General features: G+C 43.6%; 1 protein-coding gene across 1 annotated transcript in view; it reads right to left on the reverse strand.

Annotated features, from left to right (window-relative positions):
• Window positions 1-502: 502 nt before the first annotated feature.
• Window positions 503-16,956, reverse strand: part of ppp2r1bb (protein phosphatase 2, regulatory subunit A, beta b) — a 36,214-nt gene continuing 19,760 nt past the window's right edge. The window contains exons 12-15 of the mRNA XM_080731515.1: window positions 8,806-8,960; window positions 7,570-7,712; window positions 5,995-6,086; window positions 503-3,107 (exon numbers count right to left, since the gene is read on the reverse strand). Of these exons, the coding sequence (XP_080587641.1) occupies window positions 3,091-3,107; window positions 5,995-6,086; window positions 7,570-7,712; window positions 8,806-8,960 (407 nt within the window). The 3' untranslated portion in view covers window positions 503-3,090. The remainder of the gene's footprint in view (window positions 3,108-5,994; window positions 6,087-7,569; window positions 7,713-8,805; window positions 8,961-16,956) is intronic.

Raw genomic sequence — 16,956 nt, forward strand, 5'->3', positions numbered from 1 at the left:
CGAGTGCCGCGCTGTGAGCTTGTAGATCTGCTATTTTTGAAAAAGTTGTGAAAATGTGTGCAAATCTTTGAATATATGTATTTTTAAAGCGAATGTCTGTAACTCAAATTTTGCTTCTGGGTGGTCCCTGGAACTAGATATGACGGGGGTCCGTGGCCAAATAAATATCATTTTGGGGGTCCTTCACATGAAAAGGTTTGAGAACCACTGACACAGTAGTCTCTCAATAACAGAATAACTGAGCTCCAGTTAAGTGAAAAGGACCTTTTCTTTGACGATGGTTAATCAGATTGCTGACATAGAAACATAGGGTTTTTCCAAAAATCTTAGAAGGATTCAAAAGACACAAGTTATAGAATCGGGTCAAAATTGAAAATTTCACGATTTTTCAAAAATAGCAGATCTACAAGCTCGCAGCGCGGCACTCGGTGCCGCGCTGTGAGCTTGTATATCTGCTATTTTTCAATAGTTAAAGCATAAAATAATGAAACACAAAATGTGTACCCGGCCTAAATGGGTTAAGAGAAGGAAATGAGACATGGGTGCGGAGAGAGAGAGAGAACAGAGGGAGAGATGAGGAAAGGACAAAGGGTCTTTTTTATTTTGTACACAATACAGATGATACATTTATTCAACCCGGGCCCACCACCGCCAACCCCCCAGCTTCCCACCCAATAATAAAACATCACATGGCCTTCGGTTTACACAACAAGCCCCCCCCCCCCCGATCTCACGGTCTCTCTGAAAGAAAGAACGCCCTTGTTTCAACATCATCACGCACACATCCAGAAGAAAGAGTCCCGATATGGGCCTCAGCATTTTAACGATTTTAGTTTTAATCTGTACTATACCAAGCACAACCTTTAGATCGGTGTTTCTCGACCACTGTGCCTGGGGACCTTTGGTGTGCCCCCTGAGAAGGGTCAAGTGTGCCCCTTGAAACTGCTTGAAAGCCAGTATTGTATTTATCATTTTAAAAATGATTTAAACTAGTGAAAACCGCCGATCTACAAGCGCCTCGCGGCGTTGTGTGCTTGTAGATCTGCTGTTTTCACTACTGTGGTGCGGCAGCATTTTTATGATGAAGCAGGGCTTCACTCTGCGAAGAAACGTACAAATTTGAAACTTGGGAGATACGAGGTATCTTCCCGACGGTGACGACATTTACACCCCCCGTATTATGTTCGTGTGCCCATGGATTCTTGGGACATGAAAAGTGTGCCCATGCAGGAAAAAAAGGTTGAGAAACACTGCTTTAGAGATGGCTGGATTGAATTGGGGATGTGAGGAGTGCACCTCGTGTGTGCGTGTCCCCCGCCCGCACCCCCTTTTAATCACACGGCCCTGACAGCTGTGGCCGATAATGCGACGGACCGAAATAGTGACGACTGGACTGACGTTGAGCCGGTGGCCATGGAAACCAATTCCATCATGGGCAGGAAGGTCAGAAAGCTGCAGCAGCCAGCCATTTCTCACAGGGAACCTTTTTAATCCAGTGGTTCTCAAAGCAGGGGGTCCAGGGACCCCCACTCGCTCAGGGTTCCACACGAACCGTTTGTTCTACAAGACGACGCCGAGGTTCCTACAGCGTACCGGTTCTGTCATTTAGCGCACTCTTCGTCACACGGACGTTTTCTTCAGATTTACACACCGAGTGTCACATTAATTTTCAAGCCCCCTCCTCTCAGTATCCAAGGAATATTCTGTCCCTAACAGAAAATACATTGGCAATGTACCGTCTACCAGAATAGCTTACATCACCAAAACGTCCTTAAAAAAGAAAAATCATTGCTCATCAAAGTCATTGGCACAAAGATTAAGAGCAATGTTGAAAACGTAATGCAGGAAATTACAGCCGCGCACTGTTCTTTTTTCAAGATAAAAAAAAGATATAATACCTGGGGACAACCATAGGTCTGCACTCACTGATCAGAACCCGCTTGAAAACTAATCACCAGACAACACGTGATGATGGTCCCCATTACCTCGTCCGGGAACATCGGTCCGAGCTCCGAGGCAATTCATTTGTGTGACCAATTCAATCTTCGCCATGTTATATCGCTACAGAGAATCCAAACGGTAAAACGTAAGAGATACTTTTAAGGGAGGCTTGAGTGAACGGATGGGTTGAAATAAGGGCAACTATTTCCTCGACCGATCGGAGACTAGGTGAACTTTCTTGAGGTGGGGCGGGGGGAGGGGGGAGTTCATGTGTTGACCTACAGCAACGGGCACCCCTATTAATCTTTACAAAGAGCTTTTTGCACAGAAACAACCCGTTGGACCATTCATTCAATCCAGACACGCAAGAGCGAAAGAGAGACGACGAGCCTACGCTACGACTGACTAAGCAAGACCTTTTCCCGTCATTTGGAGAACTGGGCGAAGAAGTGTCTGGGGGAAGAAGCTGGCTGACCGTCAGAGGGGCCGTTTCGTGACGAGGATCAGCAAAAAAAAAAAAAAAGAGAAGACAAAAAAAAGAACAGCTTCTTCCACCATCTGCTGCGAAAAGGAGCGTGTTTTAGCACTTGGAGGAACCTGTGTGCCGGCAAAGAGGCACGCGGAGCCACGGTGGCCATTTTGGTGCATGGTGATGATGAACAGTTGGCATGCTGCACTAACTGGCTATAGTATAACAGTAACAGTGGCTAAAAGGCTTCATTCGTACTTGGTTGCAGAGCGGTGTCGAGCAGCACACACACACACACACACAAAGTATACATCGTTGAGCTTAAAGATGTCGAAAGGAGGGAATGTGATCGGGGTTTCTGATTAGCGACGCTTAACTAGGAGAGTAGAACATTAGTCATCATGCACCAGTTAATGCACGTTCACCACACGTTGCCTTTCCATACACAGAAGAGCTCATTTACAGCAGGGGAAAAGAGGCCTGTGCTCTGACTGAAACATTGGCCAACCATTGGGACAGTAAAAAAAAAAGAGGAAAAAAGGATAAAACAGTTGTTAACAGCTTAGTTAATTCTCTATACATTAACCAGTCGCTCCTGAAACATCAATAAATATCTTGTCAAAGTGTGTTGTGTTGTTCTCGTTGTCTTGGGTGTTTTGGTGTTGCCGTGCTGGGTGTTGTTATTGCAGGTTCAGAACTGTGGAGAGAATGAATGAAGAGTCAGAAGGTTGTTTGGCATATGATGAACTGACAGTCAGGCAGTGTTGATTTTGTCGACTAAAACGGTGACGAAAAAAGTTTGTCGACTGCGTTTTTTTCACTGACGAAAACTAAATAAAAACAAAATAAAAACAAAGCTGTGATGACTAAGACTAAATATATTGACAATTTCGTCAACAAAATAAAAACTAGACTAAAACGTTAGGGAGGGACTAGTGGAGAAGAAGGTCATTTTATGTTTGGTTGCTCTCAGGTGTTGCGTGCTGAAAATAGCCGATCTACAAGCTCACAACGCGTTGCGCTGCGACGCGTTGTGAGCTTGTAGATCTGCTATTTTTAGCACGCAATCAAGTATAAAATCAGTCATTACGATACCATCAATGCCTGCCAAAATACATTTCTAAAACTAAAACTAATACTTTTCAGGTGACTAAATTATGACTAAAACTAAATGACAAAATTTGCTGTCAAAAACAACACTGCATATGATGAACCGACAGTCAGGACAGACTTCATATGAACTTATGGTCAGGACAGACTTCAGGCCATTTAGTTTTTATGTTTGTTCATAAATCAACCCATTTAGGTCTGAACGCAAATCTGTGTCACTCTAGATTTGAACCACTTTAACCATTATTGTATGCTTTAACTATAAAAAAAATCTTTAAGCTCGCAGCGCGCTGCGATACATTTGTGCAAGTCTTTGAATATTTTTCACCAGATTCTATCAATGTCTTCTAAATCAGTGGTTCTCAAACTTTTTCATGTCAAGGACCCCGAAAATGACATGTATTTGGCCGCGGACCCCCCATCTCAAAATATGTTGTTCCAGGGACCACCCAGAAACAAATATTTGAGTTACAAATGTTCGCTTTTAAAAAAATATATCAAAGACTTGATGCACTCGGTGCTGTGCTGTGAGCTTTTTTTTATTTTTTATAGACGGATCCACCGATAAATATTTAACCAATGAAAAGTATTTAGTTTTAGTTTTTTTGACGATACATAATCTGTTTTTTTTTTGCTATAAATGATTTGTCAGCAAAAATATATAAGGACACTAACCAGCCAAAAAAGAAAAATCAGGTCGGCTTCTTCTGTAGTCAATGTACAAAGCCAGCAGCGATGGAAAAAGTTAATTAAATCTCAACTGAACAACTTTATTCCCAAAGTCTCCATTTGGCCAACATTTATTGCTGTGCTACGGTATCTCTGGGACAAGGATACTGGAATGGTTATGGCCAGAGTTATGTATCCATCCAAGCTGAAACCTCTCATCTTTTTGTGTGTGTGTTTTTTTTAAAGGCTGTCAGTCGATTAAAATATTTAATCAGATTAATCGCATGATTGTCCTTAGTTAATCATCACATGGCCTTCCGTACACAACAAGCCCCCCCGATCTCACTTTCTCTCTGAAAGCAAGCCCTTGTTTCAACATCACGCACACATTCAGAAGAAAGATTCCCCTTCAGCATTGTTTTAGTTTTAATCTGTACAATACAAGCACAACCTTTAGATCGCTGGATTGCATGCAGTCTGTGGACACTGACAGCGTGTTGGTGCGGGGGTGTGGCTCCGTGTACAGGACGTATGCGCTCGCTCGTGTACAAGGTAAAGCCGCTCCTGTTTTTGGGAGCGTGTGCCTCCATGTATGGGCATAAATTGTGCGGAGTCCAGAGTTTGTGTTGGCTAGACCCCACTGTCGCATCGCACACTACCAGTATAGACTAGGGTTGCAACGGTATGAGATTTTTAACACCGAAAACTGTGTACGTGTCAACACCGCGGTTATCGGTAAAACCGTTTCAACCACCACTGCGTGTCTTGTCGTCTTGTGAGCACTCAGTAGCAACCAATGCTACCTCAAGCTACAACAACAACAACCATCCGACCATATAAAAAATTCGGCTTTGTAAAAAAGCAACAACACTGTTAAGGCCCTCTTACATCTAACAACTTTGAAAAGATTTCTCAGTCGTAATAAAGTCGAGGCGCGCTCCCGTGATTCGGTCGTTATTCAATCTTTAAATGTGAGGTAGTGTTCCGACTCGATAAAAAATTCAGCTTTGTAAAAAAGCAGCAACACTGTTAGTGTTACAACAGCCCCGCGTTTTCTTGTTTGGCTAATCGTTGTTTTTCTGCCTACTGCGCGCTGTGACATTATAAAGCCACAACTTGTCTCCGAACGTGCCCTGCGAGTGGGGACGAGACATCATGCAGTCTGATGGGCTGTGCCTCGCCCCGTGGATGATCCGTTGATTCTTGATCTGTTCTCGACACTCCCACTCAAGAACCGAATCCCATCGTTCATTTAAAAGAGCTGTTCAAAAGAGCGGAAACGTTGGCGAACGTCACATCTCTACTGCGCTCCACAGGGCAGAGAAGAGCAGCGGCTGCGTTTTCTTTTTATTTAACGGTGTTATCGGTGTAGTAAAAGTAAAGTACTCGGTGTTGTGCTCGCTCACCGGTAACACCGGTAACACTGAGTACCGCTGCAACCCTAGTATAGACCATAGAAAAAGATACGTTTTATACTTTTTGAAATATCTAACTTCATTTGTATACTGGATGTCCAAGGGGCTCTTATCAGGCTGAAACCTTGACCAAATGCGTTTCATTGCTGCTGACACTGATGATGAAAAGAGCCGACCCGTTTTCAGCTGCTTAAGTGTGCTTACTTGAACAGTTTTTTAGAAGTGGCGTATAGGAAATCTTCTCTCAAGACTTTTTGTATCACGCTAGATTATAAAAGATGGATCTGAAAAACCTTGGCTTCAAAACTAAATTCCATCATGGAGGAAGCTACCGTGTGTGTGAGATTCATAAACAGAGATTCAAAGAATAGAGAAAAGGTCCATTCTTACCACTGATGGCCTCCTGGGCAAAGTACTTGACGTCCATGTCTGTGTCTGTAGCCAGCTTCTCCAACACTGGCTTCACCTCCGTCTGCAGGGAACTGCAAAACACACACGGAATACAGGAGGCGTTCAATTCAATACAGGGTTAATTTCGTCACCTAAAACTATGACGAAAAATATTAGTTTTTATTATTTTAGGCAGCTTTGCATTGCTTTGTTTTAGAATAGGACAGACTCAGCAGAGGTGTTAGAAAATGCACAGGTCCCTGGTTGACACAAACATATGGTTTGCAAACTTGGGGACACTTGCATTTTTTTTTAAGACTTTTGCTTAAACATAGAAGTATGGCCCCTTAACTCATCTAGTGCCATTCGCGAGATGTCTCGCGAAATGTACTCGAGTATCTGTAGTGCCATTCACGGGATATCTCGGGAAAAGTAATAGATTACTGTAACGGCGAGTACATTACCGAGAAGAATCGCCGGCGGTCCGGAGACGAAATCCGTCGCTGATTTCGCATCATCACGGCTCCACGAGCACAAAATAGTCCCATCCATAACATTGAGGTGGACGGGGGATCTCATCTTTAATGTCCATTATCTCAAAACTACACTTTAGAAGCTAGGATGGAGGCAGATGCTCGCTTATGTTACACAGTTATAAAAGCTCCCGGTCGGCCATTACACAACTCCACGTGGACACGGATCGGTTCCGGCGCACGATCCGATGACGTCAGACCGGAAGTGATTGCGCGGTGGACTTCTGGCCTTCAAAATAAGACAACGCAAGTGAATGGGACCTGAAGGAGGCACTTTGGACATTATAATCCGTTAATGTCTGGGGCTCTGAATGAGTTAACACACCGGGTGCCCAGGATTATTCAAGATTTAATCAGCAGTTGCCATATAAACCCACTTTTTTACATGGTTTGGGAGCTCCAGGGGAAAAGTAATCCGAGTATGTCCTGTTTATTTTCGCGATAGTAATTTCTTTCACTCAAAACAGAAAATAACAATCGCGGGCATCAGTGCTTTTGTAACGGCCGGTAGAGAAGGCCATGTTTTAAACATGAACATGATTTAAAAGTTAGATCAGGAGATAAATGCACTTTTGTGCAGCAGCATAACACTCTACGAGGGAACAGATTTCCCGGTACAGCTTACTATACCACGGGTCGAACGCATTGAGGGCACACAGAGACATCAAAGAGTTTGACGCGTTGACACGTCGTGGACCTCCTATGACTTAATTTATATCATTTTTGGGAGGGGAACCTCACAACAAACTGCGGCCTACCTATTGGTTTATTAACTGATTGAGTGATGACACCCACCGACTCTGACCTACTTAAGGGTTCCAAAGCCATACACCTGTAACCTGATGGAACACCTAAAGGGGTGAAATGTTGTTCACGTTTGGCTAAATAGAAAAGATGGGAGAGCAGTTTTAATGCGGCCGGTCATTTCCCTTTTTCTTCACTTGCATTCATTCCATGTCTCCATACCCACGTCATGTCCCCATTTCGACTTGTCCACACCAATCAACTGGTTTCAAGTCCGTCATGTCTGACACACACTTACTTGCTGTCGAGTACGGGGCCGATCTTCTGCAGAGACTTGGCCACGTTGAAGCGGACGTTGGCCACCTGGTCGTTGGACATCTTCAGGACCACCGGCAGCATCTGCTTGGTGGTGATGTCCTGGCCACAGGCCTCCGACAGCGCCTGGAGGATCACAGCAACACGTACATCAGTGTTTCTCAAACTTTTACATTTCACGGTCTCCTCTTAACTCTGACAGTGTACAAATGGAACCAAATGGACCCGTTAGGGTCCATTTGGTTCCATTTGTACACTGTCAGAGTTACAGACTTGTATGGGTCCATTTAGACCCCCATAAAGGAACCCACAGAGTCCCTGGAATCCACTTTGAGAAACACTGATGTACATTTTGATGACGGCAAGACTTGAGAATAGACAAACCTAGTGATGAGCATCAGATAAAAAAAAGGAGAGAGGAGGATGACGGATGCTTCTTCACCTCCCTAATACGCAAGGCTTAAAAATGGCATCACGCCACAGGTCTGTTTCCTCCTACATGATGATGAATGGGTATTACAGTGTAGATCGAAGCCCCAGAGATAAAAAAAAAAAAAGATGAAATGGGGGGTATTTAGGCCTAATGCATATCAAACTCTGGGTTCCTTGAAATTAAAAAAGGTTGAGAACCACTGTAATATCGCCGACGGCTCCACTTTCCTTGTAGCAACAGGAGTCTCCACGGCCTACACGTTATTATTGGCTCTACATTCCTGGCTATTTGCCTACTCCGACAAATCCAAAACCACTTTTAGGGATGGGATATCGTGATGAAAAGACACTCACGATAATTGTATCGTGGAGATTTAATTTATTGTGATATCGTCCTCCGTCATGCACTGGGATCAATTCACCTTTTATTTGCCGAGCTGCATATCTGGTACCACTTAAACCCTCTATAATTGGTTAAGGGTACTTGATAGTCTTTTTTTCACTCTATCAAATGTCTTTGCCAAAGAATAGCCGATCTAAAAACTCACACCGCGTCACGTTACGACGTGTTGTGAGCTTAGTTGTAGATAGGCTATTTTTTGGCAACCAGGACAATGGATTTTGATTATCACGATAATATTGTAAATCGCTATTTCTTATGTCATAGTCATCGTGATACGACATTTTCATATCGTCCCATCCCTAATCACTTTACATCTGAACGTCATCTCGGATTTGAGAAGACCCTATATCGATACAGGAAACCGCGGACGTTTCTCAGACTTACATTGATACAGAACAGAGTGGTCATCCTGTGCAGGTAGTTGGGGTCGTTGGCCATTCCCAGCACCTTGGGGACGATGGTGTTCTGAGCCCACTCTGCTCCAAACTTCTCCACCAGCTTCATCAGGTTACAGGTGGCCGCCTCGCGGATAGCATACACTGTAAGCACACAGTACACACAACATATGAATGCCATACACCAAGGGGTATTCAACAGGGGGTCCCCTCAGAGTTACTACAGGGGGTCCTCCAAATCGCTCAGTGATAGAAACCTTTTTCTCCATTTCTATATTAACCACTTGAACCCTAGCATCCATATTCTGAGAACTTTAGCAAAAAATAGCCGATGAGCTTGTAGATCAGCTATTTTTGGCTGAGAGCTTTTGTATAGAGGTGAAAGAGCAGACTAAGTAGTAAGTACAGAGTGAAAGGTCAAGTTTATTAAGTACTGACGGTTCAAGTGGTTAAATATCTGAAAACACACATTAACGTGAATCCAAAATACACAGATGATTGTGCTGTCAAACAATGAAACTATATAGAATCTATGAACAGGTTGTGGGGGTCCCTGCTTCATCTCTCTCTCTCAACTAAGGGGTCCTTGACCTGAAAACGCTGAAGACACCTGCCATACACTATATAAGAGAACAATTCCTGAGCCACTGGCCCGCTAGAATGCTATACGCTTAATGACATGTACGCCAACAATAACGCCTTTATTTCTTTTAGATTTGTTCCGTTTAAGAGACAATTTGATGTAGATTACTTGATGCCCTTGTGGTTCCACGGAATCAGTTAAATATTCCCCCCACCGCCATTCATATTAACCCATTTAGGCCTAGAATTATTCAATGCTTTAACCAGTGAAAAATAGCAGATCTACAAGCTCACAGCGCGGCACCGAGTGCTGCTATTCTTCTGCTATTTTTGAAAAAGTCATGAAAATGTGTGCAAATCTTTGAATATATTTTTAAAGCGAACATTTGTAACTCAAATTTTGCTCCTGGGTGGTCCCTGGAACTAAATATTTTGAGATGGGGGTCCGTGGCCAAATAAATATCAGTTTGGGGGTCCTTCACATGAAAAGGTTTGAGAACCACTGACATAGTAGTCTCTCAAGAACAGACTAACTGAGCTCCAGTTAAGTGAAAAGGACCTTTTCTTTGACGATGGCTGGCCAGATTGCTGACATAGAAACATAGGTGTTTCAAAAAACCTTAGAAGGATTCAAAAGACACTTATAGAATCGGGTCAAAATTAAAATTTTCACGATTCTTCAAAAATAGCAGATCTACAAGCTCGCAGCGCGGCACCGAGGTGAGCTTGTATATCTGCTATTTTTCAATAGTTAAAGCATAAAATAATAATACACAATATGTGTACCCGTTCTAAATGGGTTAAATAAGTGGAAAGTGGAAACATGTTTCAACAGAATGCTGTTAAAATTATGCAACATGTTGCAATTACCCAGAGGGCAATTTGAAACAACAAACCCAGTAGAAAATCTTAACAAATATCGGACATTCATTTTATGTTTCACCGGCTTGTTGAGATTATGCAACATGTTGCAATTTGCCCACAGGACAAATTGACACAAACAACAAGGTGAGAATAAATTACTGGACAATCTTTTTTTACAGAAGGAATCGACCGGGATTTCCAATACCGCTTTAAGCCATTTAGGCCTACGATTATTTAATGCTTTAACAATTGAAAAATAACAGATATACAAGCTCACAGCGCGGCACGCGAGCTTGTATATCTGCTATTTTTGAAAAGTCGTGAGAATGTGTGCAAATCTTTGAATATATATATATTTTTAAAGCGAACGTTTGTAACTCAAATTTTGCTTCTGGGGGTCCCTGGAAGTAAATATTTTGAGATGGAGGTCTGTGGCCAAATACATATCATTTTGGGGTTCCTTGACATGAAAAGGTTTGAGCACCACTGACATAGAAACATAGGTTTTTCAACAACAAAAAAACCTTAGAAGGATTTAGGAGACACTCATAGAATCGGGTCAAAATATTCAAGGACTTGCACAAATTCTCACAATCTTTCAAAAATAGCAGATCTACAAGCTCGCAGCGCGGCACTTGGTGCCGCGCTGTGAGCTTGTATATCTGCTATTTTTCAATAGCTAAAGCAAAACATCACGCACAATAATGCGCACCTGTTCTAAATGGGTTAATGTTTTTTTATACAAAAAGGTACAGTAGTGAACAATATGCCAGCTTATGAATAAAAGTGCTTGGAGGCACTGTGACAGCCCCCTATGGAACAGCTTAGGGGAAGAACGTTATGCATCCAGGATGACATAATATGGAAAGACATCTATAAAAGCCCTCCTTTAATAATGCATTATAGCCTATTGAATATCATTATAGGGTCAGCAACTCGGCATATTAGATGGAAAAACTGTGCGCTTATGCAAGAGATAATAGCATTATGGCTACCATGGGCAAGTACAGAAAGAAAGGCCAATAACTAATATTAGACAAGAACAGTAGCTTTAACCCATTTAGGCCTAGAATTATTGAATGCTTTAACTATTGAAAAATAGCAGATATACAAGCTCACAGCGCGGCACCGAGTGCCGCGCTGCGAGCTTGTAGATCTGCTATTTTTGAAAAATCATGAAGATTTGTGCACATTTTTCAATATATATTTTTCAAAGCAAACTTTTGTAACTCAAATCTCTGCTTCTGGGGGGGGTCCCTGGAACAACATATTTTGAGATGGGGGGTCTGCGGCCAATTAAATGTAATTTTGGGGGTCCTTGACATGAAAAGGTTTGAGAACCACTGATTTAGAGGAAGGATTTAGCAGTCGGGTCAAAGATATTCAAAGACTTGCACACATTTTCACGATAAAAAAAAAAAATGCAGATCTACAAGCTCGCAGCGCGGCACTCGGTGCATCGCCTATTATGAATCGCCTATTTATACGCGTCCAAAATAGTAGAGAGATTCAGCCCTTATCTGTTAGACCTTTATCTGTGCAAGGCTTATATAAGGACAGCAGCACAGCCCTAAACCCGCCCCCCCCCCACACACACACAGAACATTCCAATGATGTAACTCAGCTGCCCCTTTGTCCTCAATGCAGTGTGTATGTATGTAAACGTGCGCACGCTTCTAATTGGAAAAACTCCATGTGCAGAAACGCACCATGGCTGCTACGGTGTGACGAGTTGTTCGCAAGAGACACTGTTTTTCTAAGTTATAAAACAGTGCTCTGTGTGTGTGTGTGTGTGTGTGTGTGTGTGTGTGTGTGTGTGTGTGTGTGTGTGTGTGTGTGTGTGTGTGTGTGTGTGTGTGTGTACGACTGTACGCGTGTGTCTCTTTCTTTCCCCCTGGTCACCACCAACCACCACAGCTCCTCTCAGGACCAGAGAGTCTCTCTCTTCTCTTCCCCAGGTCAGCCTAAGTGCACTGTGCTGTGCCCTGACTGCCAGGAGAGAGAGACACAGAGAGAGAGAGACCTGCAGCATAGAATTTAAGCCACCAAGGGACCCAAAGTCTGCAGTCATTAAAACATACACGGTGGTCCTACATAAGGTGTCTCCAAACCAAACAAGTCTCCTTCTGACTGTACACAGAATGCAAAGAACTGCAAAAAACTATTATTTTCAGCCGACTGAAATTATTTTTTCAGCCGACACTGACTGTAGTTACTGTATGGCAGTGGTGCCAGGTCTGCTTGTTATACGTTGATCCTTTTTTCCTATAATGTTGCTAGTTGTGGGTTGCTTTTGGTTTGGGCTTGTTTCTGAAGTGTAGTTGCTTATTTGGCCTTGCTTTCAACATTATTATTTCACTCACAGAATCTGGCAACCGGAGGCACTCCGTGTTCTCCGTGCAGAGGAAAAGAAAAACAACACGGGCAGCTGCAGCACTTAGCCTACTACTAGCTTTGCTTTGGATCAGATTGGAATAGGAATTGAGAGTTGAGATTGAGAATATGGTATTTAGTTAAAATGTGCAACGGGAAAATGTCTCTGGCTTTGTTTCTGCAGCAAACTAATGTCCACTATACAGGAGTATCAAGTCGCCTCAATCCTACCGACCGATTGCAAAAGACTGAGCAGCTTCGGTTTTCGATCGACGGGTTCCGACAGCCCTATCGACGGCAAGCGCCTCTTGCCGACAAGTTGCCGATGGCTCCCGGACGGCGGCAGATGCTTTCCGCCGCCTTCCGCGGCCGGTGCGGTTAAAACCTTGCTATAGATAGCGACGCTGCAGGTTTACAAGAGGCGGCACAGGGGCGGATCCAACCCGAGTTTGACCTAGCGGTCTCGCCGTGCACATAGGCTCTGATGTCTGACAGCGTGTTGTGGGTTCGAGTCCCGATCCAGAGGACCATTGCTGCGTGTGTCACCCCACGTCTCCCTCCGTGTTTCCTGTCTCTCTCCCCTGTGTACTATCAATAGAGGCAGAAAACCCCCCAACATATCTTATATCAAACAAAGAAAAAAGAAGAAAACTAGGTTTCACAGTAAATCATTGCTGTCGAGGAGGAACGTCTGATCTCCATGTTCTAACTTTTTGTTTTGTTTTCATAAATTAACACTATTTGAGCATACTTCTGTCAGACAATCCAAGTACTTTAGACCAGGGGTCTTCAACAGGGGGTCCGGGACCCCTAGGGGGTCCTCAGAGTTACTACAGGGGGGCCGCCAAATCCTTTAAAATTAACAATTTGAACCCTCACATCCCTATTCCGAGGAGAAGTTTAGCCAAAAATAGCAGATCTACAAGATCGGCTATTTTTGGCAAATAGGTTTGGTGTAGAGGTAAACAAGAGCAGACCAAGAACAGAGTGAAAGGTCAAGTTTACAAAATAAGACGATTTAAGTGGTTAAGTGCCTGAAAATACACATTAACATGAATCCAACATAAGACTGATGACCGTGCTGTCAAACAAGTCGAAGAAAATCTGCATCATACATTTATACAATATGTAGAGGGGGTCCCTGCTTCATCTCTCTCTCAAGCTAAGGGTCCTTGGCCTGAAAACATTGAAGACCCTTGGGTTAGCGCTAGCAGGGAGCTGCGGATCCTCACGTCTCCCTCCCTCCCTCCCCCTACTCCCTTTCCTGCCCCCCCATCCCCCCCACCACCACCACGTCTGCCCCGGGCTCTCTCTGTCCCAGCAGAGGAAGAGAGAGAGACAGCGAGAGAGAGAGAGGGGAAGTACAGAGGCCCTGAGAGAGAGGGAGAGAGAGAAAGAGTAGGGATGGGACGATATGAAAATTTCATATCACGATTATTGTGACAAAAGAAATCGCGGTTTACGATATTATCGCGATAATCAAAATCCATTATCCTGAGCCGGAACATTTGCCAAAAGATATCAGATCTATACAAGCTCACAATGCATCGCGGCGCGAAACGTTGTGAGCTTGTAGATCGGATTTTTTTTTGGAAAAGACATCTGATACAGAGTGAAAAAATCACACCCGTGTGAACTGAGCGGTGGTCGTGGAGGCTGCGCAACAGCAAAACAAATATATATATATTGTGTGTGTGTGTGTGTGTGTGTGTGTGTGTGTGTGTGTGTGTGTGTGTGTGGGTGGGTGGGTGTCTGGCCTGGCCTGAACAACAGCGCCCCTCCCTTAACATGTGTGGTCACAAAAGGTACTACATACAGGCTACATACACCATACAGACAGACACGCATACAGACAGACAGACAGACAGACAGACAGACCCACACACACGGCCACGTATAGGAGCGTTGTGACCACCGCTCAAAAAGAAAGACTATCAAGTAGGTATATTATATGTACCTTTTACCAATTATAGAGGGTTTAAGTGGTACCGGATATGCAGCTCGGCAAATAAAAGGTGAATTGATCCCAGTGCATGACGGAAGACGATATCACAATAAATTTAATCTCCACAATATTAGCCTGGGATAACTTCACTTTTCGGGTTTGTAACCGGTCTGGAGCGGAAACCACAAAATGTCACGTTGCAGTCCTCAAAGGACTACAATTTGCCGGAAAGATCAAACCGGATTCAGTTTTAACCCAAAATATTCCCCTGCGCTCAAGGACACGCTTTTAGGGCCTACCTAATAAACTCCTTGATGCGGAGTAGTTTTGCTTTTGAAAAATTCGTTTGGTATATGCATCTTTTAGTCCAACTTTTAGCGACTGGCAAGACTACACTAGGCTACTCGAGCATTTTAATAAAGATTGGGGAAACAAAATCAATGCGACGCCGCTTCTTCTAGTGGTTTCCGCGCTCTAGACGGAAACCAAACGGCCTGTTGTGAACGAACACCAGGCTTTCCCCCAGAAAGCCTGGTAGGCGAGGTTACACAATACTTATCTTGAGTGTTTTTTATCACAATAAAAAAAGGATAATATCGCTTATCGCCCCATCCCTAGTACAGAGGCCCTAAGAGAGAGAGAGAGAGAGAGAGAGAGAGAGAGAGAGAGAGAGAGAGAGAGAGAGAGAGAGAGAGAGACTTGGAAGTAGAGCCAACTCAAGCATAATTCATAATCCGTAGTAGTACAACGACCGCAGCTCTTTGTCAAACGAGAGCCGATCTTTCCAAAGCTAATGATCTTCAAGCTCCTTGTCAAGCGAGAGCTGCAGCGTTGTGGGATATGGATTATAAATTAAGCTTTGGTGAGCAAAACGTGCCGTCTTGTAAATACAGTACAAGTGTCCCCGCTGTAACGGTGACCTCTGTGTGGACTTGCCGCTGTGTGTGTGTGTGCTGTGTGCTGTGTGCCAGGGACGTGCTGGGCCCCTGATTCAGCCCGGGAAAAAGAGTTGGAGAGGCCCTCATTGCGCGCTATAGAGAGAGATCTCTCTCTATAGCGCTGCTGCTGCTCAAAGATTGCCATTTCAGATCATGACAAGTGACAAGCCAGTGGGCCAATTACTGTACATGAGTTATATTTCGTCGTTGTCGGGTGGAAACCTTGTATTTATCATTTTAAAAATGACTAGAAATTCGCGGCCGCTGCGCGGCCGCTCATATCTAGAAATCGCGCCCTAACGGGCGCTCATATAAAAAAAAATAAAAAAAAAAAAAGTAAAAAAAAAAATAAAAAAAATTGATGGTCAGCAAGGAATATGCAAAAAAAAAAAAAAAGTAAAAAAAAAAGAAAAAAAAAAAGTTGATGGTCAGCCAGGAACATGCGTTGTTGATTTTTGTATTATGTTTTTTAGACAATTGAACAACTGCTGAACGTGGAGTTGCAGATGCACATACAGACAGACATACATACACACTACCCCATTCTGATTAGGTTGTGAGGATTTAAACTAGTGAAAACAGCCGATCTACAAGCGCACAACGCCTCGCACCGCGAGGCGTTGTGTGCTTGTAGATCTGCTGTTTTCACTACTTTTGTGCAACGGCCTTGTATGATGAAGCAGGGCTTTGCTTTGCGAAAAAATGTATAAATTTGAAACTTGGAGATACGAGGTTTCTGCCCGACAGTGACGATTTACTTTGTTGGCTGCCCAGCCCCCAAAATGGAACGAAGGCTGACATTTTATTTTATTTTTTTTCCTAATGGCCGGCCTGGACCGGCCGGGAATGAACTGGACGCTCTGGAGTTGTCCCGCTTTTCCCAATGGCCAGCACGTCCCTGCTGTGTGTGTGTGTGTGTGTGTGTGTGTGTGTGTGTGTGTGTGTGGTGTGCGTGTGGGTGCCAACTGGGCTGCGGCCAAAAAGCGCGGCGCTGCCCTGGCTGCTCTGGGACAAGGAAATGACATTTTATCCACTGAAGGAATGATATTTATTAGTTTTTCATCGATTACGCACCCCATGGAGCCTTGAATTTATGGATTTTTTTTGTCGCATTCCTGAGCCAATAATCGGAGTCTACATCGAGTCTCCTACTGGAGATTCTGCCGGTCATCAAATGATTGTCTTGGAAATGTGACAATTAAAACAAAACATTCTCCATGAATTTCAAGACTTCATGGTGTGTGTAACTGATAGAAAATATTTTTTTGTGTGCTTTCTATACTTCGTCAATACATTGTTTGCACAATGAATAATCTAAAGGCTTTCAATGCGTTGTTGATGGGGTATTTTTGCTACGCAACAGCACAACATGCTTCCATAGAAGACATGCTGGCTTCTATGGAATCCACATGAGTGAAATCAGTAATGGCGACTGAGA

This window comes from Nannobrachium achirus, assembly GCF_963921795.1.
Source record: "Nannobrachium achirus genome assembly, chromosome: 8".
Taxonomy (NCBI): Eukaryota; Metazoa; Chordata; class Actinopteri; order Myctophiformes; family Myctophidae; genus Nannobrachium; species Nannobrachium achirus.